This window comes from Dermacentor variabilis, chromosome 1 (assembly GCF_050947875.1).
Source record: "Dermacentor variabilis isolate Ectoservices chromosome 1, ASM5094787v1, whole genome shotgun sequence".
NCBI lineage: Eukaryota > Metazoa > Arthropoda > Arachnida > Ixodida > Ixodidae > Dermacentor > Dermacentor variabilis.
In genome coordinates, this window is record NC_134568.1 from 137,095,151 (window position 1) to 137,120,717 (window position 25,567).

Sequence of the window (25,567 nt, forward strand, 5' to 3'; positions counted from 1 at the left end):
GAACAAAGATGGGGACCATGCTCATTTCACTTTAACCATAACAGGCCATGTGCACAATACCTATTTTTTCAGCTAGTGGCATGCATTCACGATGTACCTGGCGAATGTCCAAAGTGAATTGCAATAATAGTGGCTTTTGCACTGCCCTTGCTGACCATTGTTCAGATGCCAGTCATTGCAGTCTGGGCCAGCAGAATTCTTCTCTTCCTTTCTTTCCTCCAACACCCACACACAATCACTTTTTCTAGAATCGGATGCCATCAAGCTGGTGCAGATGTGTAGGTGTGTTCTTTTTTTCATGGAGCAATCTTGTCTCTTTCATTTCAGGGAGGGGAGGGGGGGTTGCAAATAATAAATTTTTTTTTGAGTAGCAAGGTGGAAGAGGGGCTTAGCTTGAAGTTCCCGGTGGGGACAATGAACCCCCTGCCCCCAGGTAGTTGACTCCTATACGGCAGTCAAAGGGTTACTGTGACAGCATTAACCCTTCGATGTTCACCTACAGAGCATACTTCACCCACTCTGTAGGCATCACATTCCTCTGACAAAAAGTGTGGGCTGATACCAAAGGCAGAGCAGTCTAACGAGTGCCTCAATGTGCTGGCCGTCATGAGAGAAGAATGCAAGAAACTGGCACATGATGCACATGTCAGGCATTTCAAAGAGTGACTTTGGCATGAGAGAAGCATGTGTGCGATCATGGCCTAATGGTAAGAGCACTGGGCTGCTGTGCTGGAGAACAGAGGTACGATCCCACCATCAGTCAGACATTTCTTTACAGCATTACAGATGGACTTCACTCACTTTGGAGGCATCGAACAGAAAGCTCGAGGCGTGTTTAGCGTCTGTGAGCGCAACACAGTGTGCATGAAATCGCAAGTTTGTAAGAGATGAGAGATAGAGAAGAATCACTTTGATAACACTTTCAGCAGGCAGATATTTTTTTGCTTGAAATATTTAGTGTGAAGAAGCTCTCGGAAGCATGACACAAAATGAAAAAATTTAATTTTACCATTTTTAACAAAGTTATAAGGTGTCAAATGACACGACCAGTGCTCGAAGGTTGTGAATCAGCACGTTATGTATTCTGTTAAAAACGTACAGCTTTCTTATATTTTATATGGCAGGAGCTCAAAAGTTGAATTTTATTTGCATCAAACGTTACGTTAGGTTTTGTAATGTTCTAACAAAAAAATATACCTGTATCAAATGAAAAGAAGATTATCTCAGGTGCTGAGACCTCTTGTTATAGGTCGCAGTTTGCGCCGAGTTCTTGATATTCGTAGGCCAAGCTGCTCGATGCAATCTTCAGTTTCTTTTTCATCTAGTGAACAGGTTGGGCACACGAGTTCAATGAGTCTTCTTTGTTTTCATTGAATCACCTGAATGCCCTATGTGGTTTTATTACATTTACAGCTAAATAACAGTCCCAAACGAGTAAATACAGCCAAACCTCGGTGATACGTTCCCGCTATGTATGTTTTCCTGGCGTCAACGTTCGCAATTGAGAACATAAAAAATGATCCATTAGAGTTGAGCTCAATTTTCACCGGTTCATATGTTCCCAGAAAACACCATTTTTCAGAACCAACATTCATTACGTGGCCAAACTGCGGTCGTATAATATGTTCTCCGGCCGCTAGATCCCATGTAAAAAAGAAAATGCGCGAGGCGCATGCGATCGAAAACAGTATATAGGTTCCCGCTGAGGCAGCTTCACCGCTATACTCGCCCACTTGCCTCACATGAAAATGCAGGCGCATACTCAATTTATCATTTTGGTACAGCAAATCTTCTCCGGGGTCGTTGCACGCGGCATTCACAGCTATCACTGCCAATCCTATTACGATAAGCATCTTCGGCTATCTGTTTCACAGCATGTGGTGCCGTCAGAAGTGTAGCGGACCTTTTTGATAGGTCATAACCGAAACGCGCCGCCGTTCCCTGCTGCAGACTGCGATCATAGACATTGTCCGCCTGCTAGATCCTATGTGAACAAGAAAAGGAGCATAATGCGCACGATTGAGCACAGTATATAGCCACCCGTCTCATGTGAAAATGATGGAGCGCAGTTTCTTATTCCAGTACCAGCTAATCTCTGCCCTGGTCGTCGCACGCCGCATTCGGAGCTATCACCACCAAACCTACTGCGATAAGCATCTTCACCTAACTGTTTTACAGCGCAGTGTGCATAGTGCCATTGGTAGCGTAAACACTTTTAGTAGGCGATAATCCAAACGTGCTGTCGTTCCCTGCTCCAGGCGGCGCGATGTGGGCATCACGTTTCACTTCGGTGGTATCCAGCATCGCCCACCAGCTCAATTTCGCTTCAGTTTCCCGTCACCCTCTTAAAACATCATGCAACAGGAAAACAAAATGCGTCTCGGGCCGCCGGAGCACCAACAGCATGACGCGCATCGGCACCTCGTGCAGCAATGATCCACGCGACACTTCGCATTACGTAGATGTCAACAACAGCTGAATCTGTCATTTTTCTAGTTACTTCAGATCGTATGTTTTCCCGGTTAGTACGTTTTTTCTCACACTTTATTCGAAAACATATGAACGAGGTTCTACTATACCAAAAATCAACAAAAATACCCACTATGCTTCTAGAAAATGTTACGGAAAATGTGAAAGAAAACGAATTGACTACTCACAATCTCAATTTTACAACCACTGAGCCAAGGTGGCATCAAATTCGCACAATGCCAAATTAGCTATTATACGAGTCGCAAAAATCACTCTGCTTATATATATTTTTCTTGAGCTGCTGTTCAACATATTTTTATTCTACAATAAACTTATGAAGACAGATGCCCAAGTTGTTTGGCCCTGACAACGTCCTAAAAAGAAACAAAGAGTGTTACTGCTAGTATTGATTTTCTTAGTTTGATTTTTCGTCATAACAACTGTTGTTTCGCACTATTCGACGTACACTTCTGGAAATCGCATCAAGACTATGCTGGATTCATGTCAAAAGCTTAACTTTTTCTATTTACTTTGTTTCATGAATTGTGTGGGACGTTTTCTGTAATGTCATCAATTGACACCACTGAGGCTGAAAGCGACAATAAGAGTGTCCCAATCATCACATGCGCATACTTAGAAAATTCACAGTGCTAAGTTCTGGCCTAGTTTTTAACATATAAAGCAAACACAAAAACAAGCATTAAAATATCAAGAGGACTGCAAGCCACACCACAAGTGGCACTGCCTGCCACCCCTTTTCTCTTTCTGAAGACTTTCTGGCAGAAAGTGACGTGGCCTCCAACCTGTTTCTCCTACAGCTGCCTACGTTCTTTTTTTGCCGGTGCTGTCACACGAGGTGAAAGGATATAAACAAAGCGTGCAGGCAGCAAATGGAAATGCTGCCTCATCCTCCTTTCCATACAAAAATTAGGGTCAGATCAGTAAGCCCCTGTCAGTTTGAACCCAACCTGCCTGCAGCATACTCTGTTGCAATATTGGCATGTTGTTCAGGCAGACATTGTAATAATAAAAAATTATTGAAAATAGCATGTGGAAAAGTAACCACAGCAAACAGCATAAGAACAGCAACAAGAAACAAAAGAACCAAGAAAGCAACATGACTTTGACGGAAGAGCACAACGAGCCAATGTCTTTTACCAGCAGCATGTAACTTGTGTCATGTCACAGGTGACAACACATTACCAGACGAAACAACACAAGTCGCATGCTACTGTTGCAGCCATTGTAGTTTCATGGCAGTCTCCACATGTGTGCGTTATTTTCAATTCACCCTCCTCCCCCCATGCACAGTGCAATTACATTCTTTTATTTATATTTATATTTTAATGTGTTTCATTCACTGAATGCCTAATGGTTATTTATGTGCTCCTTAAATGATGGCATTTCATTTCCGAGGAACACTCCTGTTATGAACTTTTCATTAGACAGACTCAGTTTCCTTCGAGTTTGTCTTAAAGGGCCCTAAACTACTTTGAGCTAAAAAATTTGTGATATAGTGGCAGTTGTGTACCAGTCCAAATGAACATACAGCAACAAATTTTTTAATGATGTAGTAATAGCAAGGTTACAGGTGTTTCGTAAAGATACAAGCAGCCACTGTTTCTCACTCACCTTCACTACCCTCCCCACAGACACTCTCTCCTCCTCACTGGACACTCTCAACAACTCCAGCAGTGAAAGTTATGGTTCACATAAACACAAAACAAGAAAGGCTCCTACATTGTCTGTGCAACACCGGTTGAATGGCAGCTTCACGGAAGGACCTGTGGCACACAATGGGTGAGGCCCTACCCTTTTTGAGAACACATCATGTTGGCACTATTGTCCCAGTCCGTAGTAAAAGCTCTTAATTTGTCAACCGATGAACTGACAGCTTTTAACCTGGTGACATCACATGCAGGATCTCGTTGGCATCACAATGTGTGAAGCGGGAACCAGAAAAGCCCAGAGAGAAGCACGGGATTGTTTTTTTTAATTTGTGTTTTTCCTACGGCCTGTAGCACTGCCATGTTCACCAAAGATCATTGTCACAGTATTCTGTACCTGATGCGCATTTAAAATGTGTTTGAAATTTCAAAGGTGGTTCAGGGGCTCTTGAAACCGTCTACTATAGACATACCAAATTAGGCTATAGAAGCACAACTAAGATTCACAGCAGTAAAAAATGGACAAATGTGCTGGAAGCCCGCTATGTACATGTTTATTCCTGAAATAACACAACACTATACACTGTGCACAATAATTACTGTCACAAGCCTTGACCAGTCACTGTGCCACTGATATTTTTCATTTGTCCACCTGGTCCCTCCAAGAGTTTCTATAAGCCTTCTTCTTTGTTGTGTTCCGACCAAGTTTCATGCTGGTTTGTAGATAATTCAGGAAATGACATTCCCTAGCCCACATCGATCTGCTATAGCCCACATCGACCTGCAATAGTCCACATCGATCTGCAATCTTGACACTGAATGAGGCCGGGCAAGCTGCCTCTGAGATCGCCAAACTCTGAAAATTCACAGCAAGATAGTACACTGGACTCCACAGTGGTCTCCCTGTCTCTGTGGCCAATTCTCAACTCAGGGAAATTGTGAGAAAGAAGATGCAATGCCAGCCATGAAGGAGCATCAGAAGGTTCCTCACGGAGCTAAATGTGTCTGCCACAACAACAAAAAGTCATGCGACGGGGGTCACAAAATATTCCCCTACAGGTTCCAAAAAGAACATACTGACGGAGGTGCAGAGAAAGGGAAGATTGGAAAAATGCTGGCTGATGTTGGTGCATGTCATGAAGAGGGAGCACTTGACCACTGTCTTCCCTGACGAGAAACTTTTTGCAAAAGCCTGCCACTACTCTGCACTCTTAATAGCATGTGTTTGCTCCAACATTACAGCTTCTCACAACTCCCTATCAGCATTTGTCATGGTTTGGGATGGGGTAACCGCCATGGGACGCACACTAGTTTTTGTGCCAAAAGGTGCCAAGATTGACACAGACCTTAAAAAAAACCTAGAGCCTCCATTTGCTGCCTTGGTCCCAGTCCCATTTCTGCGAGCAGTCTTGGAAGTTGCAGCAGAACAATGCCCCAGCTCCCAAATGAAAGGAAAGCCAGCAGTCATATCGCACCAACATGCCCCGAGTTCACTCCATCTGAAGAGTAACCTGCAAACTAACCCAGGACTTAAACGCAATGAACTTGCATGTGCGCTATTCATCCCATCATATGTGTTGATGGGGCTAAGCACCTATCAACACACCAGCGTGGTGGCCCTGAAATCATTGCTAGACCAACCTTGGAGAATGATTCCCCAGGAAGCCCTGCGAGATTCAGTTCAGGTGTACCCCGAACATTTAAAGGTTATGATCAATGCCAAGGAGGACACATTGAATAAAATATTTTGTGTTACATTTCTATGATATTCAATGCCCTTTGGGCCTATAAGGTATTTTTAAATAAACAAATAAATAAATATCAATCAAACACTTTAAAAAAAAACTCTTAAAGAGTTTTTTTTTTTTACTCTCGATTAAATATTAGGCATAATCCGTATGGCAGTAAGGTGCATGCTGTAGTCATGTAAAATTTGTGAAATGGATGCTTGATGTCATACAACAACCCATATAGTTGGCAGAAAGCATAAACATACCTCAAACACTCTAAAACGGCACACATCGCCACCATCCATAACGCTGTCCAGAACGTGTGCCACAGGGGGATGCAGCATGGCACTTAGTACTTCCTTTTCCCGTGTCATCTGTTTCAGCAGAATAGCACTCTGCTTGGATGACCAGAGGTCCTCGCTACCAAGGAGCCTCAAAACAGATTCAAGGATGCGGTGATCACGAGCAAGCTGAGACACTGTAGCATTGTCCTTGGAGCATCGAATCAGCTGTAACATAAAAGCACATATTTTTAGAGCAGTGGCCACTTTACACTGTAAGCCTCAAATAAGATCTGTGTAGCTAGAAAAAATACAACCATGAGATATCAACAGAACACAAATATCACATGTCACATGGCTGAAATTTGTCAAATGAGACAAAGTTCGGCCACACCCGAAGCAGGCTAAACTACAATAATCAAAGATTAAGCCTCCAGCAAGACCTGCAGCTACTATGACACACTATGCATGGCACTTCTAGCTTGCCCCAGAATTACTTCTGGCCAACTTGGAACATAACCTTTTGTTAGAGATACTGACACATTTTTTTTCTTTTTTTGGATAGTTAACTTATTTATTGTGGTATGAGGTCTTGATTTCTTGAAAACACAATAAACTATTAATTATACCACATTATAATGCGAGCAGTGCATGCCAAGTGCAGCACAACTCCAGGCTTATCACAGATGGCTACCGTGTGCATCAGTCAGCCTGGTGCAGTGGTCACAGGCCATATCATGACAGTGCCAAGAGCCGAGTCCTCAACAGAACCATAGGTGAGAGGGGTGCTCTACATTTTCAGAGAATAAGACTCCTAACCTGACAAGTGACACCAGAGGACCAGACTCATCTCATGCAGAGAAGGGCAAAATGAACGAGAAAAGGTTGGCAGATGTGGAAGCGTGGACTAAGCTTTCAGCAAAGTGGTTGGAGTTATTAAAAATTAAATAAATTCTGGGGTTTTATGTGCCAAAATCCTGATAGTGATTATGAGACACACCGTAATGGCAGACTTCGGATTGACCACCTGAGGTACTTTAAAAACTGCGCCTAAATTCAAGTACACAAGCATTGTTCAACTGGCCACATTAAAAGATGATATAATTAAGTTCGTTGTATGCTTGTGAAATTCCATGACGACAGATCATTCCTTCATACGATGCCTAAGGAGTCAGCAGTTACCCAATAAAGCAAAAGGAAAAAACAAGGAAAAGGAAGCAAGACAAAATTGCGTCAGTACCCTTTTGAAACAACGAACATAATTTCTGGCTAGACTAAAGTACAAGCAGCTATATTCAGTATATCATTTAGAAAATTTCTTTTGCCTGAGCAGCCTCCTTGTTTCTGTGTAATCGCAAAAACTACATTCAACAGTAGGTAAACACATTTAGAGGCCATAATTTCATAATTAAAGCTTAAAAATAAAGTAACTTGATACAGCCCCATACTTTATTCCCTGTGGGCACTAAGTAGACTGTTCTCTAAGCAGACTCATTATGCAATCATAAGCAACATACATAACGCAGTATTACCTATAGGTAAAGTTTACCGCTTCATACAAGTACTGTCAACTCACTTCAAGACAAAGAAATGTACCTGGTATTTTCAATATTAATTCAGCACTAATTACAACAGCATGTATTCTTGCGAAACAACTTTCTGTCGCAACGAAGGGAAAGCTACAGGGGTGGAGCTTCTGCTCATGTGTAATTGCAACAAGTATTCCGGCAGCGTTTAACAGCACTCTTGGTTTCTTGGAACAGCTACTTAACCAGCGTAGCTTCCACATGTGGCGTTTTTAACTCGAAAGAGATAAGTAGAACAAGCCAAGCTCTGCACTGTGTCTTACTTTACTGTTGTAAATTAGATGTCTATGTTTTCTCTTACCCAGCAAAAAGTAATGCAGATAAGAAAGTAATACACTTTTCAGGAGCGCCCTTGTGTGCGATTACTCTCCCTTGCTTATGCTTCACTGCCACAGAAAGTTGTCAGCTAGTTTATTATTACCTTAAAGAATGCTATCAAAATAAAAATTGTACACATGGTTGTCATCACAGTTGATAAAAACCAGACAGCATTTCTTGTCATTTTAGAATAAGAAAATGACACACTGCAGAGCTACACAAAAATGTTTGAATGAAGTGTACATGGCCTGAGTGAAACACTTTAGTGTGCAGTCCGGCATAGCACAACTACAAACTGAAACAAAAAATATATATATATGCTTAGATCAATAGACTTAAGCTATGATCAGAACAGAAGTGTAAGCAACACACTGCGTATGTGTGTCAATGTGATCAATAATGCAGACATACCTGTTGGCCAATACGAACGCTGATGCCACTTATCAGAAAGGTTGAATTCTGGGTGTCAAAACCATGATTTCATTATGAGGCACACCATATTGGGGGGACTCTGGATTAATTTTGACCACCAGCGGATCTTTAACGTGCCCCCAATGCGTGGCACACCGCTGTTTTTGCATTTTGCCCCCATTGAAATGCGGCCACCATGGCCGGGATTTGATCCCGCAACCTCGTGCTTAGCAGTTCAACATCAAAGTCACTAAGACAGTGCAGTGGGTTTAACAGAAAGGTTAGGACCGTGCTCTCTGTTGTACTTGTCTAGCCAGAGTCCTCAAGGTTCAAAACATGTAATAAAACAAGTTTCTGGCTGGTATTTTTTAGGCCACATTTTGCAATTTTCTAGAAGAAAAAAGGACGAAAAGTGCTCTTTTAATGTGGCATACAGAGATCAAGAACTAAGAAGGGGCAACCAATATGTTATGTTTGCTTTAGGAATGTCAATCTTAAAGTTTGAAAAGTACTAAAAATTATTTTATTACTCAAAACACTGATTGTTTATTAAAGATTCACTGACTCTTTTATGGGAACGTTGTCAAGATGTCCACTGCTATACGGGGTGTTTCACATAACTTGTGCCAAGAATTCTAAAATATGTGCTTAGCCGTAACTGATCGAAGCCAACAGCATACGGTTTGCCATCATGTGGCACTCCTTAGAGTATTTTTTATATTCCGTTTAATTAGTTTATTAGCTAAGATCAATTATGCAAAGTTTTTAATATTCAATATAGGGCCAAGTGCGTTTCCTTGCATTGCAGAGGGGGTTCAGAAACGACCAATCCAATTTTTTGTGGCAACAAACATGCTGCATGCTGATTTTTTTAGGTGTTTAAAGAAAGCCAACGAAATATGAAATAAAACCATGTGACAGCCCTCGTGCACTATTGTATTGCAGTGCTCTCAATCGTGGTTTGTGTGAAAGTAGTGTGAGCATGGACCGTGGCAAAGTGAGCAGCCGCGACTCTAGGCATTGGCTTCACAGTGCGTCAGCATCTTTGGTGGTGGCATACGGAAAGGACGTGCCGTTGTCCCTGATAAGCGATAGGCTTGACCCACAGTTGAGAGCGCTGCAATATGACAGCACACGAGCGCAGTCACATGGTTTTATTTCATATTTCGCTGGCTTTCTTTATATAGTGAAAAAAATCACCACGCAGCATGTGTTGACACAAAAAATTGCATCTGTAACTTCTGAACCCGCTCTACAACACAACGATATGCACTTGGCCTTAGAGTGAATATGAAATATTTTGCATAATTCATCTTAGTTAATTAACTAATTAAGCGGGATGTTACAAATACTCTAAGGAGCGCCACATGACAGCAAACCATATGCCATTAGTTTCATTCAGCTGTGGCAAACCACTTTTTTTTTTAAATCCTTCGCACAGTTATGTGAAGCACCCTGTATATTCATGGGGAGCATATCTGTGTCACAGGAAAACTAAAATGTTCACGATGTTTATTCACAAAATATTCCTGCAAAGGAGACTGAAATTTTAGTTGCCGTTTACCCCGATTTTCTTAGTGGTGGCGCTGTTGCTGGTAGGTCCGAATAATCAAACAGGTCCAAAAAATAAAGCTCTGAAAAACTGGCCGACAGTATTTGTATTCTTTTAAGATCAGTTTTTCAATAAATTGGACGGAAATAAAAAATCATGAAGTTACTGGAGTTAATACACCAACGCAAACATAATAGCAAAAGTTGGCAGGTATGCATATGCTTTCTGTGCTGTACTATAGCCCATGTTATGTGGCAAAAGCGCACAAAAAAGCAAACATAACCAAGGAGAACACAGTATTACAGAAGGATAACAGGCCATGGCAGACACGCTTCTATTATTTAGCAAGAGCGTGGAGCCCTAGTAGGCAGACAATTTCATCACTACAGCAAGAGATCAAACGGTTTTTCACACAAAATACGATTAGAATCACAGACATCTTGGTGAACTAGTTGATGTGCTTCTTAGCATGACTGTCTGCATGAATACGAACAATCACAAAGGACATATTGACAGGACAAGTGTAAACTACCAAGTTTAAGGCATGCTTCACATCAGAAAACATGATAAAAGGCTGACATTTCTCCAATGCCAATTGAAAAAAAAAATGCAATACCACTGCCACTTGCCTGCCATTCTTTCCTCTGACAACGATAATTGCACTAGCATCACTTCTTTTGCGTTAGTTGCATCATTACGCTAAAAGTAAAAAGGTAAAGCAAAACAGCAAATGCTGTGCATTAAGAAAGCGAACGTGTTGGCGGGCATTAAGAAACCACCAGACCCATGCACCTGTTGGTGCCTACAGTCAGGCACTAGGAATAGCTGCTACTGCTGTTGTTAACCGCTTTAAGTAAACTTTTTCTATGTATTTTTTGTTGGAGGTCCCTCCTCAGTCTTTGACTATGGGACCTCCTAGAGTTACTTCTGTAAAAAATTTCAAACGCTCAATAAACTGAAACTGAAACTGAAACCCTTTAGTTTTCACCAGACATACTGGACGTAGCTTTAACCATGCAAGTAGCCCAACGTGGTGGCCACAATGACGTCAGTGCACCGTATTCACTGCCACAGGCAACCTGCCTTCACTGTGACAGGACCGGAACGCTACCGGCATCTGTGCCAGAGCCCCCACAATGCCGTTGCCTCACTATGACCATGCCCTGTCATGCTCCCAGGTATCTTGTTTATGAAAACAAAAGTAGAAGAGATTTTTCATGTGCCATCAAGGAGGCAGCTTCTCACCACTCTAGCACCCAAACATGATGGCTACAATGACATCAGTGCAAACCATCTATAACACAAGATCTTGTGCAATTATGTGCAATCCTATGCACAAAGAAGGGGGTTTTGTTGTAATGACACAAGGAACTTTGAAGAAAAGGCCCTTACCGCCATTTAAAATAACCAAGTCCTGTGGCTTCATCCCAAAGCTTCAAAAAAGCACAGCCATCAGGATGTTGAAGGACTTCAACCTAGATTCACTTCGGGGAAGGGCTGAGAAGACTGCAACAAGTGCATTAGAAGCCTTCTTTATGGGAAAAACGCACAAGCCAGACTGTCCTCTACGAATGATTGTCACAGGGAAAAGTTCATAGCAAAGCCTTGTGAGACATTTACAGCAGCACCTAAGTTCACTAAAGAGTGAAGACCTGTTCCTTGTCCGCAGCTCACTTGACATCATAAAGGAATTCAGAGACAGAGAAGTGTCCGGCACCAATGGTTTTTCAATCGACGTTGAGGCCTTGTTCTATTCCGTTCCTCATGGTGAACAGATTCATGCCATATGAGAGGTGATTAACGAGAACGGTGAAATCAGATTCCAAAATGCCACAGGGGTAAGCAGCAACAACTTCCTTACAATACTTGAGTTTTACCTTGAATCAACAGCCATTAGCTTTAATGGCCAGTACTATGTGCAAAAAACAGGCATATGTATCGGCTCCTAAGTAGCTCCATTTTTATGTGACATTTTTAAAATCATTTGTCAACAAGCACATAGCACCCAAATTTAGAGACTTTCATGTCACTAAAGCATACAGGTATGTAAATGACTATCTCCTGATTTTGAGCAATGTAGACAGCCCTATAAACTACAATATTACTACAGGCATTTTGAACCTTTTCGACAATTCAGCCAAAAGGACTTAGGTTCATCTGCGAAATGGAAGACAATAATCTATCCAATTCCTGGATATAAAAATTATCTTCAAGGCCAACCACATATGTTGGATATATAATCAAAAAACTAAAAAATGTCTGTTGCTGTTTACAGCACATATTCAAAAGAGGAATCGGCATGATTTGCATGAAAGCATCGCTAGACAAGTCATGCCATCATGTGGTTCAAGGTGGTATCGATATCCAAATTGAGCACCTAAAATCAGCCAAGTACCCCGATTCCCTTGTTTACAGCGTCTGGGAGGCCCTTCCGTAGAAGCTGGAGCCTTCAGGATAAAATAGTGCTACAGCATGTGAACAACAGCCAATGCTAGCCATTCTATACATCCACTGCATATCGCACAAATTGAAGAAAGTGGTTTCTAAGTAAAATATCAATGTTGTATTCTCAGCCCTGTGTAAGCTTTCAAAAATACTCTCCCTCACCTCGAAAAGGAACCATACGCAGTGTGATAAGAGCCACGCCACTCGTCTCACTGAATGCGCTTTGAATGTTGTGTATAGGGTCCTCCTTAGTCGTGATAAAGTTTACATAGGACAGACAGGATGATGCTTCAATGATAGGGCAAGAGAGCGCACACTATCGATTAAGAACTCGGGAGGGCACCTAGCCGAACATTGCAAAAGGTATGGGTGCACACCGGAATGTGCATATGCATTTCTAAAGCGGTCACAAGACAGACTAGAAAGAGAAAGAGGGTGAAAAGTGCATTAGCACGCCTTCTTTAGCACTTAATGACGAAGAAGTTGCCTTCCTGGAAGGATATGTGTAGTGTCCCAATTTATTCATGTAGCAACTCACTCTTTAAGCAATGTTATTGCTTTTTGTTTATCTCTCATGTATGTCCCTGTTTACTGATGCAGTGCCTTGTTCTTTAAGCACTATTATTGTTTCTTTATATTGTTACATGAGGCTGAAGTTGAATACTATTTACAATTTATTTACAGGGAAGCTCACGGTGGCCAAAAATGGCGACGCTAAATCAAGCCGGCACACACGTCGTCTTCGTTCTCCGCAGTACAGCCACACTGCGGCGGCTGTTCCGTAGCATCACCCCCGGCTGTAGAAGTACCGTCCCGGTGCTTAATCTACACATCCGCGGTGAAAGGTGTGTGGTATAGTTTTAGTCTTGCCACGTGAACGATGTTACTTGCAGCTGGTGATGAAACTGAGAGATCGGCGGGGATGATTTCATATGTGACATCGGTCACTTGTCGTACCACACGGTAAGGGCCAGTGTAGCGCGACAGCAGCTTTTCAGAAAAGCCCACACGTCGAATGGGTGACCAGAGAAGCACCTGAGAACCCGGAGAAAAGTGCACGTCACGATGGTGGCAATCATAGAGGCATCTCTGATGCTCCTGTGAGGCCTCGAGACGGGTGCGGGCAAGCTGGCGCGCATGGTCAGCGTGTGCGATCGTGTAGCGGGCGTATTCAGTGGCGGAACGTGTGGCCGAGGGCAGCAAAGTGTCCAAGGGCAACACGGGTTCTCAGCCATATAGCAGATAGAATGGTGAATAGCCGGCGGTGTCGTGACGCAATGAATTATACGCGAACGTAACATATTGTGAAGATCCCAGTCGTGGTGGTCGGTCGCAACGTACCTCGAAAGCATGTCGGTGATGGTCCGGTTGAGGCGCTCCGTGAGACCGTTGGTCTGTAGGTGGTAGGACGTGCTGAACTTGTGCTTTGTCGAGCAGGAGCGGAGGATGTCCTCGACGACTGCCGACAGAAAGCTGCGGCCACGGTCAGTGAGTAATTGGCGCGGAGCACCGTGCACTAAAATGATGCAGGAAGTCAGCAACGTCAGCAGCACAACTTGTCGGAAGGGCTCTGGTGATTGCGTACCGCGTAGCATAATCAGTAGCGATGGTGACCCATTTATTTCAGGAGCCCGAGAAAGGAAACAGTCCAAGAAGGTCTAGACCAACACGGAAAAAGGGTTCCGGTGGAATGTCGTTCGGCTGGAGACATCCAGCTGGAGGTGTGGAGGGCTTCTTCCAGCGCTGACAGGGCTCACAAGCGGCAACGTAGCGCCGCACGGAGCGGACGAGACCCGGCCAAAAGAATCGACGGCGTACCCGGTCGTATGTGCGCGAGACGCCCAAGTGTCCAGCCAAGGGAGCATCGTGAAGTTTCTGGAGGACAGTCGAACGCAGGTGCGATGGAATGACGAGCAGAAGGTCAAGGCCATGTGGATCAAAATTGAGGCGGTAGAATGCCCCCTCCTTAAGGAGAAACATCCGGAGAGAGGCGTCCCCAGGAGTTGACTTCAGACGGTCGATGAGGGCTCATAATGAAGGATCGCGCCGTTGCTCATTGCCGATTTTAAGCAACTGGGACACAGAGAAAACGCAAGCGATGGCGTCTGCATCAGCCGGTTCGTCGACCGGGTAGCGGGACAAACAATCGGCATCCTGGTGCAAGCATCCCGTTTTATATACCACGGAGAAGGTATATTCTTGCAGGCGTAACGCCCAGCGAGCGAGTCGTCCAGTGGGGTCCTTGAGCGAGGATAGCCAGCAGAGAGCGTGGTGATCAGTGATGACACAGAAGGGGCGTCCGTACAAGTATGGACGAAATTTCGCAACAGCCCACACAAGAGCGAGGCACTCAAGCTCTGTGATTGAATAATTGCGCTCGGCGGGTGATAGAAGTCTGCTGGCATAGGCTATAACGCGATCATGTCCACGCTGGCGCTGTGCTAACACTGCTCCTATGCCGTGACCACTGGCATCAGTTCGAACTACTGTTCAGGCAGACGGGTCAAAGTGGGCCAAGATTGGAGGCGTGCTAAGGAGAGTAGTCAGCTGCGAAAAAGATGCTGCATGGTCAGGACCCGAAGAAAAAGGGACGTCTTTCTTCAAGAGGTCGGTAAGGGGAAGTGCGATGGTCGCAAAATCCTTCACAAAGCGTCGGAAATAAGAGCACAGCCCTATGAAACTACGAACGTCCTTGGTAGACTTCGGAACAGGAAAATTCGTAACGGCGCGAATTTTGTCCGGATCGGGTCGCATGCCTCTGGCGTCTATGAGGTGTCCAAGGACGGCGATTTGGCGGCGAGCGAAATGACATTTTGACGAGTTCAACTGGAGACCGGCGCAACGGAACACGTCAAGAATCGCTTAAAGACGGCATCACCTTGAACTGATAAAGGCCGTCAGGGGTAACAACTGCAGTCTTCTCTCGGTCCATGTCATCTACGGATAACTGCCAGTAGCTGGACCATAAGTCGATAGAAGAAAAATAGGTGGCACCGTACAGGCAGTCTAGAGCGTCATCAATACGTGGCAAAGGGTACACGTCCTTTTTTGTGATTTTGTTCAGGTGGCGATAATCTACACAAAAGCACCACGTTCCATCCTTCTTTTTGACAAGTACGACGGGAGATGCCCAGGGACTGCAGGAAGGCTCGATAATGTCCTTTGCAAGCATCTTTTTGACTTCCTGTTGGATAACTGCTCGTTCCGACGCAGAAACGCGATATGGACGTCGGTGAATAGGGTTCGCATCGCCAGTATTTATGCAATGGGTCACGACGGACGTTTGACCTAAGGGTCTATTGTCAAAGTCAAAAATGTCGTGATAGCCTTCAAGAACGCGGCAAAGAGCTTCAGCTTGAGCAGGTGTAAGGTCAGAGGAAACCATCTTCTTAATGTCGACGTCAGTACCGTACGATGACATCCCGGTATGGGCTGAGCTGTAACGATCTTTCACTGTGAATGGCTCGAGCTCATCATCCTGCAAAGCGCTAATTATAGCCAAGGAGATCCCCTGAGGCAGAACTTGCGTGGTTAGCGCGAAATTGACAAGTGGAAGGCAGGTGCGGTTGCCAGTAATTTTCAGCACAGTGTGCGGCACGGTAACACCATGTGCAAGCATGACGGCCGGAATTGGTGCGGCCACGTAACTGCCATCAGGTACAGCTGGTGAGGACAACAAGTCGATGTGTGTCACAGAGTGAGGCGGTAGGCGAATAAAATCCATGCAGCTCAGATGGCTTGGAGGCGTGTCCACAGGGTCGGCAAGAAGAGGCAAGTCAAGGCGAAGTGAGCCGGCCGAACAGTCAATGAGGGCAGAATGATTGGCAAGAAAATCCAGACCGAGAATGAGTTCGTGAAGACAATGCTCGATGACGGTGAAGAGAACGACGGTGTGTCTCTCAGCAATGGTGAGTCGGGCAGAACACATGCCAACAATAGCGACCCTCCGTCGGCGACTTGTACAACTCGGTTCGGGGCAGGCGTCAGAACTTTCTTGAGCCGACGGAGAAGAGCAGCACTCATACTGGACACATGCACCCCGGTGTCAATCAACGCGCACACAGGAACATTGCCGACGAGAACGTCGAAAAGATTCTTGTTCGTGGGTAAGGTGAAGCGAGGATTTCGTGCCAATGTCGTCAATGCAGCTTCACCTCCAGAGGCTGCGCTGTCTAGTTTTCCGGTCGGAGAAGGAGCACGGCGTGACAGGGGCGAGCGAGATTGGCGGCGGGAGGGGGAAGGCGAGCGGGAGTAGCGGGGTCGTGTCAAAGGTGTCGCAGGGTCAGATGATGGAGCAGGCATAGAAGGGGCGAAGGAAAAGGATGCGCTAGATGGGCGAAGGGGGTAATCAGGATAATAGCGCGTCGGAGAAGTGCAGCGGCTGCGGCAGTGGCGAGCGACATGTCCAATGCGTCGGCAGTTAAAACAGATTGGCTTGTCGTCCACGGTTCGCCATTCGGAGGGGTTGCGTTGTCCATAAGAGGAGTAAGAAGAGCGTGGTGGGGACGTGCGTGGAGACAAAGGTTCCGAGCGTACGGAACGAATGGATTGCAGGCCGACGTTGGACAACTCTTGACGGACGACGGCCCGGATCAAGGAGATTGTCACCGGAGAATGATCAGGTAACGGGAATGAAGGGGCCGCCGGTTGTGCGGCTTCGACCTCACGACGAATGATGCGGGTCAAGTTGTCACATCGCGACGGCTGGTGGAAGAGGTCGTCACAGGATGACGTAGCAGCTGTGTTGGGAAGTCACGTGATGTGCTGGGATACCCGGCAGCTTTTAGTATGCTCGAGACGGCGGCACTCCTTGAGGATGGTATCGATGCTGGTGACGTTCGTAAACACCAGTAAATTGAAGGCGTCGTCAGCAATGCCTTTGAGGACGTGATTAACCTTATCGTCCTCAGTCATGTTCAGGTCAGCCTTGGCACAAAGGGCCAAGATGTCGAGAATGTACGACACGTAGGACTCGGTCGACGTCTGTACACGTGTGGCAAGGGCTTTCTTGGCATTGACTTGTGGACCAACCGGATTGCCAAAAAGGTCGCGTAGCTTGTCCTTGAAGAGATCCCAGCTCGTGATCTCCTCTTCCCGAGTCTGGAACCACGCCAATGGAGCTCCGTCGAGGTAGAAAAGTACGTTGGCAAGCATAATAGTCGGATCCCACCTGTGACTGGTGCTGACACGTTCGTATAAGCGGAGCCAGTCATCAACATCAGGACTGCCGACTCCGTTGAAAACACCAGGATCCCGAGGTGGGGAAACGGCGACGTAGGTAGGGGCTGTAGGCGGAGACGCTTGCGTAGATGAAGTGCTGCCAGCAGGAGCCGAAGCTGCATTGTCGCCGTTGCGACCACTGCGAAGCTTCATAACGGGTGCCGCCACAGTGGCTCCTCAGTGCCACTACAGTGTGGCTGCACTGAGGAGGACGAAGACGATGTGTGTGCCGGCTTGATTTAACGTCGCCATATTATTCATGTTTCATATACTTTGTAGCCAAGTGCCATAGGTTGGTTTATTGTTTTCTTGTCTTTTGTTTTGTTTATTTACTCCTTCCAGATCCTGCTTTCCAGAGCAGCATCTTCTTTTTTAGTTTTCTAAGTCATTTTATTTAGATTTTTATTAGTTTGTGGGTCTGCGAAAGTGCTTTAACCTATCTTCACATATTTTGTAGAGGCAGGCATTGTGCAGTGCAATAATCTCTGTTGTCTCTAATCACCTTTGGTATACTGGGCCACACAGATCTGTCACGGTGCATGTCAATGATGTGGATGTTTTGAAGGGGTTCTGGTGCATTTGATATTTGGTGGCTTTATCATGAATGTGATACCCCAAGTTGGCCTCGTGCTTTACTTATAAATATCATGTTTCTTCAATAAACCTCAGGTGGCGCGGTAAGAAGGTAATTGAAGCGGACTGGTGAGAAGTTCTTTTTCACGAGTACGTTGTTTCGAATCATGAACAAAGACAATACGCACCAAAATGACCTTGGGACAACGTGGACATTCTCTTCTAAATACTCTAAGAGGCCTTTTAGCTCTGGGTCTGCTCGCTGCTGTTCAATGAAGTCTTCCATGCTTACTACTCCAAGGAAGGCGTTGTCATCCTCGTCGCCTTGCGGCGGCGCGTCAATGGGGGCGCATGACAGGCAATCGACATGAGAGTGTTTTCATCCGGACTTGTAGATTACAGTGATGTCATATTCTTGCAGTCTGAGGCTCCACCGTGCTAGCCATTCTGATGGGTCCTTTAAATTAGTTAGCCAACACAATGCGTGATGGTCACTGACAACTTCGAATGGCCTGCCATACAGGTAAGGGCAGAATTTTTCTGTAGCCCAAATGATGGCGAGGCATTCCTTTACAGTCGTAGAATAATTGCCTTCCCCTTTTCAAAGCGACCGGCTAGCGTAAGCCACCACCTGTTCAAGTCCATCTTTCCTCCGGACTAGGATGGCCCTGAGGCCTAGGTTGCTGGCGTCAGTGTGGATTTCGGTGTCGGCGTCCTCATCGAAGTGCACAAGTACCGGCGGCAACTGCACGCGTCTTTTGAGTTTTTGAAATGCGTCGGCCTGCGGCGTTTTGCACTTGAAGTTGACATCACATTTAGTTAGATGTGTCAGCAGCTCAATGATGCATGAAAAGTCCTTGACAAACCGCCTGTAGTAGGCACACATGCCAAGGAATCTACGCACTGCCTTCTTGTCGATGGGCTGCGGGAACTTTGCGATTGCAGCTGTCTTTTGTGGGTCAAGGCAGACTCCCGATTTGCTGATGACGCAGCCTAGGAACAGAAGCTCATCGTAAGTGAAGCGGCACTTTTCCGGCTTCAGAGTGAGCCCTGATGACTTGATGGACTCTAGTACTGTCGCAAGCCGCCTAAGGTGATCATCAAAATTTCCGGCGAAGAGGATGACGTCCTCCAAGTAAACAGGACACATCTGCCACTTCAATTCTGCTAAAACCGTGCCCATGACGTGCTGGAACGTTGCAGGTGCTGAGCACAGTCCGAACGGCATGACCATGAACTTGTAGAGGCCGCCTGGCGTGATGAAGGCAGTTCTTTCGTGATCTCTCTCATCAACTTCTATTTGCCAGTAGCCAGACTTGAGGTCTATCGATGAGAAGTATTTAGCGTTGCAGAGCTGACCTAATGCGTTGTCTATCCATGGGAGGGGGTATACATTCTTCTTCGTGATCTTGTTCAGTAGACGATAATCGATGCAGAAACGTAGGGTTTCGTCCTTTTTCTTTACCAAGACTACAGGAGATGCCCATGGGCTTTTCGACAGCTGGATGATGTCGTCTCGCAGCATTTCGTCGACTTGTTGCCTAATAGCTTCATGTTATCGCATCGAAACTTGGTAAGGGCTCTGGCGGGGTAGTCGAGTGCACTCTTCGGTGATTATGCGATGCTTTGTGACTGGTGTTTGTTGAATCCTCAATGACGTCAAAAAGCAGTCTTTGTATTGTCGGAGCAGAATTCTGAGCTGTTGCTGCTTAATCATGGGGAGACTTGGATTTATGTCGAAGTCTGGTTTGGGAACTATGGTCGTCAAGGTAGAAGCGGCAGAATCCGTGAGGACAAACGTATTGCTGGTTTCTAAAATTTCCTCGATGCGCGTCATTGCCTGGCCCTTGTTGATACGCTTGAACTCCCGGCTGAAGTTGGTTAGCATCACTTCCGCTTTCTCTCCGTGGAGTCGAGCGATCCCTCTTGCAACGCAAATTTCGCGGTCGATCAGTAGACGTTGGTCGCCCTCGATGACGCCTTCTACGTCAGCGGGTGTTTCAGTGCCGACGGAAATAACAATGCTGGAGCGCGGTGGGATGCTCACTTGATCTCCGAGCACACTCAAGGCGTGGTGACTATGACAGCACTCCGGCAGTATCGCTTGATCTTCAGACAGCGTTATCGATTTCAACTTCAGGTCGATGATTGCGCCGTGTTGGTTCAGGAAGTCCATGCCGAGAATGATGTCTCATGAACACTGTTAAAGGATAATGAAGGTGGCAGGGTAAGTTCGCTCATGAATGGTAATTCTTGCCGTGCAGATTTCAGCCGGCGTAATGAGGTGTCCTCCAGCGGTCCGAATTTGAGGGCCTTCCCATGCAGTCTTAACTTTCTTCAACTGGGCGGCGATGGGTCCACTCATGACGGAGTAATCAACTCCTGTGTCCACTAAGGCGGTGACTGCGTGGCCATCAAAAAGCACGTCAAGGTTGGTGGTTCTTTCTCTTGCGTTGCAGTTAGGTCTTTGCGTCGGATCACGGCTGCGCCGCATTGACCTGTGACTGGTACGTGGCGTTGTCAGGTCGTCTTTCGTGGACATATTCTTTCCTTTCAGACTTCGTTGGGATGCCGCCGTCTCGTCGATATGTCGTCGAGACAGGATTTTCAGTGTCTTCGGCAGGCGGAGGATCTTGGTCAGTTCGACGAACAGCAACCGCACCTCCATTGGTTGCTGGTTTTAGTTTTCTGGATATGCGCTCACAGAGCAGCCCTGGGCTGGGCCAGTGTATGGAAGACGCTGTGGCACCAGGTAGCGGCCTGGTGATGGCGAACGAGAGGGTCGTCGAGGAGTCCACTGAGTAGCGGCGAGGTAGTCAGCGATATCACAAGGGCTTCCACCTTGCTGAGGGCATGAAACGTTGACGTAAAACCCTCGTAGTCCCATTTCGCGGTATGGGCATCGGCAGTAGATATGTCCGACTCCCCCGCAGTGATAGCAGAGTGGGCGGTGGCCACGGGCGCGCCAAATGTCCGTCTTTCTCGTGTGGCTGTGCTGTGCATTCGGCAGGCGTGCTGGCGGCGGTGGACGACGGAATTACGGCATTACAGGGCCCTGGCGGGGACGCAGAAGGGGACTTTGACAGCGGCGCAGGTCATCGCTTCCGGTATATGAAGCGGTGATTCAGGCTGCACTTCGGAAACGGCCAGTGATCATCGAAGTTCGTCCTTGACGATGTCAGTGACTGAGGACAGCTGAAGTTCCGACGATGGAAATATCTTGTGCAGTTCGCGCACAATGACCCTTATGTTCTCTAGGGGGTCACCGGAGCCCAGTGCTCGGATGACGCACTGTGGCATGAGCACTTGGCGGTTATATAGCCTAGTGTGCATTTCTAGAGTTTTCTCAATCGTCGTTGCCTCTGTCAAGAACCAGGCCATGGTCTTCGGTGGGTTACGGATAAGTCCAGTGAAAAGTTCTTGCTTTCACCTCGCATCAAGAAACACACTTTTTTATCTTTGGACATTTCCAGGTAGGCGTTCCAGAAAAGACGGGTCATCTCTTCCATGAAGATAGCAATGGTCTCATTGGGTAGTTGCCCTCAGGTTTCCAGCAGAACTTCGGCCCTTTCTTTTCGGACAACGCTCGTGAACGTCCTCAGGAGTTTGCTGGAGAACAGGTCCTACGTTGTAAGGGCGGACTCCCGGTTCTCGAACAAAGTCCTCGTGGCATTTTCCAAGTAGAAGTACACATGTCGTAGCTTACCCTCAGAGGTCCAGTTGTTGAAGGTCAAGATCCTTTCGAAGGTTTCGAGCCAGGTTTCCGGATTCTCCCACGTAGCTCCACGGAAGGTAGGGGGCTCTCTGGGTTGCACGATGGGTGACGCTGGGGCTGCCATTGTGGTAGTTGAGCTGGCCACGGTCTTCCTGGTGGCATCAGGCAGAAGTCCATGCTCTGCAGGTAGTCTTTGCCGCCTGTGGCTAGCTCGCTGCATCTTGGTTAAGACGAACATTCAGAGTGACCGCCACCGCTACCGGTCCTGGAGGCTAGCAAGAGTACCACTTGAAAACAGTTTTCTATTATGTTCAGCTAAATGAATGCTTTTTATGTCCTTTTAAACCCTGTTTTAAATCCACTTCATTTACAATTTTGAAGTAAGATAAAATTTGGATGCATATGCTCATTTTGCCAATTATTCTTCTGATAAGATGAACAAATTTTCATGGTCCCTTCAAGTTCATCTTAAAGCAAGTCTACCGTACTTTTAAGCAGCCTAGGGCCAGAGAAACATGACAAAGAATTTCATCGATCAGCAAGCACCTAGAGACCATATCTTCTTTTCCTGGACACTCCCACAAGCAGTGTACTGGACAGATCTCAAAGGGTAGTCGAGTGCTTGATAATTAAAAATTATGGGGTTTTAGTGCCAAAACCTCTTTCGGATTACGAGACACGCCGTAGTGGGGAACTCCGGAAATTTGGACCACCTGGGATTCTTTAACGTGCACCTAAATCTAAGTACACGTGTGTTTTCGCATTTCATCCCCATCGAAATGCGGCCGCCTTGGCCGGGATTCGATCCCGCGACCTCATGCTTAGCAGCCCAACACCATAGCCACTAAGCAACCACGGCGGGTAGAGTGCTTGATAATAATAGTTCAATTAACATACATGAAGAATCAGAAAATCGTGTTATGTACCCCTAAGAACTACTTGCTGCAAAATCGAGAACTACGATGCTCATTCTTCACAGTGTCCTGTTACCTACCTGCACAGGAAGCTTCCCCAGTAGTCAGGTTTTTTTCAGTTTTCGTAAATGAAACAGGAATATGACACTGACTGAATATGATGAGAAAAGAGGTGATATGCACTAGCAGAGACTTAATAATTGTATAGTCTACCTGGCGTAAGACGACTGCTTTCAGTGCCCCATGAGAAGTGCTCAATGCAGTCACAAAATGCTGCTTGTGAGCGGAAAGTAATGCGGATGGTGGAAACGCATCAAGAAGCTTTCCAAGCAGCTCACTGAGTTCATCTAAAGTATTCCTGGAAAAAAACAAAAACAAAAAAGCAAGGAAATAAAAATTGTCAGGACTTGCACAGCACAAACAAAACCCGAAGCTCAAATGACCAACGGCAGCAGACATGCGAGCAAACGTATACAAATTTTGACATGGAACATGGAGGACAACACCAATATCTGGTGTGAAGAAGCACTTCCACGAAAAATTACATTATGATCTTGGCCACTTGGACCTCAAAAAAGAATAACATTAAATTTGATATAAAGGCTTATGCTAATTTATTGTGCCATATTTACATCATGGTCATAAAAGTAAAGAATGTACAAGCTCCTAGCAAAAAGAAAAAAAAAATGTGCCCCCATTTATTTGTTACACAGTGCCATTGATACAGCTCCATTAAGCTCTGGTCAAGTGGAACACTCAAACATACACTTTTATTGGGAAAAAGTTTATTGTAAAACTCATTTGTCAAAAAAAAAAAGATATTCAAAGTTGTAGTTAGTCACAGTATGTTTAAATATATGCAATCACAAAGTAGGTTTAAAAATATCTTCAATAATGCCTAATAAAGCTGAATTACATTACAAACTAATACTAAAACCACCAAAGCTTATTTTTCTGTATTATACGATACAGTACCATCTATAAATGGGCCTAGCACACATATTCTTGTTTAGAAAACCATTGCTCCACTGCATAAATGCAGACTTGGAGCATGCTTAGCGATGAAATTGTATTCTACTACCGATGACACAAATGCAGCAGCACTCATGGGTTAATTTTTTTGAGAATGCAGGGAGAAAAAAAAAAGAATAGGAGCGTACAAGCCAAGCACATATTGTAAACAAGCTCGGAGACACCCATACTGCAATACATTAAACAATTTGGGCAGCACAAAGCTCAGGGGCTTCTTTAAAAAGCAAGACTGCTCGAACTTGCACATCACCCAAGAGACATCCCAGTACCAATGTGCTGGTGCGGTTGTCTGCATAATGTCCTTTTTTTTTCTGTTTTCTTAAGCAATCCCTACTACTTCTGACTTTTACAATAGACACACACTACACACACATAAATATGACTTGCAAAGTGAGAGATGACCCCGCTTGCACAATATTAAAGCCGCAAGACTGAAAGTTGTAGCACAAATGCATGGTTGTACCACGAATGGTGCCACATATAAAAGGAACTTCGCAGTCTCTAGGAGATAAGAGACGAGTGTGAAGAGACAACACGATCAGTGTGCTAATAACCTTCGTTAGTGTTCTCACTAACAAAGTCCGATAACCGTGCTTTGGCAGGCACTAATCAGAGACAATCAAATACTGCACTCGTGCATGCACGTAAGCAGTGCGAGCCCGTAGTTCACCTTGCGTCATCTGTCAAGCTACGTATTAACTTAGCCTTTTGCAGCAACGATTTTCTTGTGCGTCATATTGCAATGCGCTTGACCTATTTGCTTTGAAGTTCCTTTATGCGAATCAAACTGGACAAACATTCCAGACGGTATGAGATATTTAAAGTAAAAATCGCCGATTTTAGAGAAAACCACACAGACACCGGTTGCTACCCGAGGCGGTCGCACTGCACGTTATTACGTCTCAGTAACTCGAGAATAAACAACTATCCGGTGAACCTTTTCAGCGAATGCGAGTTTTCAGATTTGACCCTCTCACTACGATTCTTTACGACAAACAGGCAGCAACAGCGGTTTGAGCATAGCTTGACTGCAAGACGAGTTAAAATGCCGAGTCATTAGAACGTTCGAGAAAAAATTCTTTTTTGCCTGCACAAATAAAATTGTCTCGCTTCAGCTCTTGCTAGCCTTTGTTTCGTTGACTTTTTCCCTGTGATTCTAGTTTCTTAGCCGTACTTTATCGCATGCCCACACTCGTATAAATAACAGCACAGAAGAGAAGCACACATATTTACCCGTTAAACGTGCTTGAACAGCTGAACAAAGGGCTTAGATCAAGGTCTTTCGATACGTTATAAATATTTTCTGCGCGCGTTGCACTCAAAATTGCCTTCGCTTCAGCTAAGTTTTCACAGGAACTCTTTTCTGAAATGTCTCTCAGCAATGCAGCAAGCACCACCTTCAGATCAGCCGCCATCTTTACCAATGATGCTAAAAATGAAATCAAAGAAGGTTGGTTTCGTAATGAAATAGTCCTCACGGTCCTCACCACTTCTCGATCTACAACTTATAATCTAAAAAAAGACGAAACACAAAAATAAATATTAATATTGGTAAAAACAATGTGTTTTTACAGGTTGACGTGACCACATAGCGGACGCCGGACGGCCGGACGCCCTGCCTGTGGCCCTGCTTCTGCCTGCCTGACTCTGCTTG

General features: G+C 45.4%; 1 protein-coding gene across 7 annotated transcripts in view; it reads right to left on the minus strand.

The window, feature by feature from the left end:
• Nucleotides 1–25,529, minus strand: part of LOC142585135 (26S proteasome non-ATPase regulatory subunit 5) — an 85,821-nt gene extending 60,292 nt beyond the window's left edge. For 6 of the 7 annotated variants that reach the window (XR_012829037.1, XR_012829045.1, XR_012829041.1 and 3 more), the window contains exons 1-3: nucleotides 25,147–25,529; nucleotides 23,095–23,239; nucleotides 6,133–6,375 (exon numbers count right to left, since the gene is read on the minus strand). Coding sequence is in view for 1 of the 7 variants with exons in the window: in XM_075695664.1 (XP_075551779.1) it covers nucleotides 6,133–6,375; nucleotides 23,095–23,239; nucleotides 25,147–25,328 (570 nt within the window). In the remaining 6 variants the exon portion in view is untranslated. The remainder of the gene's footprint in view (nucleotides 1–6,132; nucleotides 6,376–23,094; nucleotides 23,240–25,146) is intronic. The other variant, XM_075695664.1, reaches the window with a different exon arrangement.
• Nucleotides 25,530–25,567: the final 38 nt, after the last annotated feature.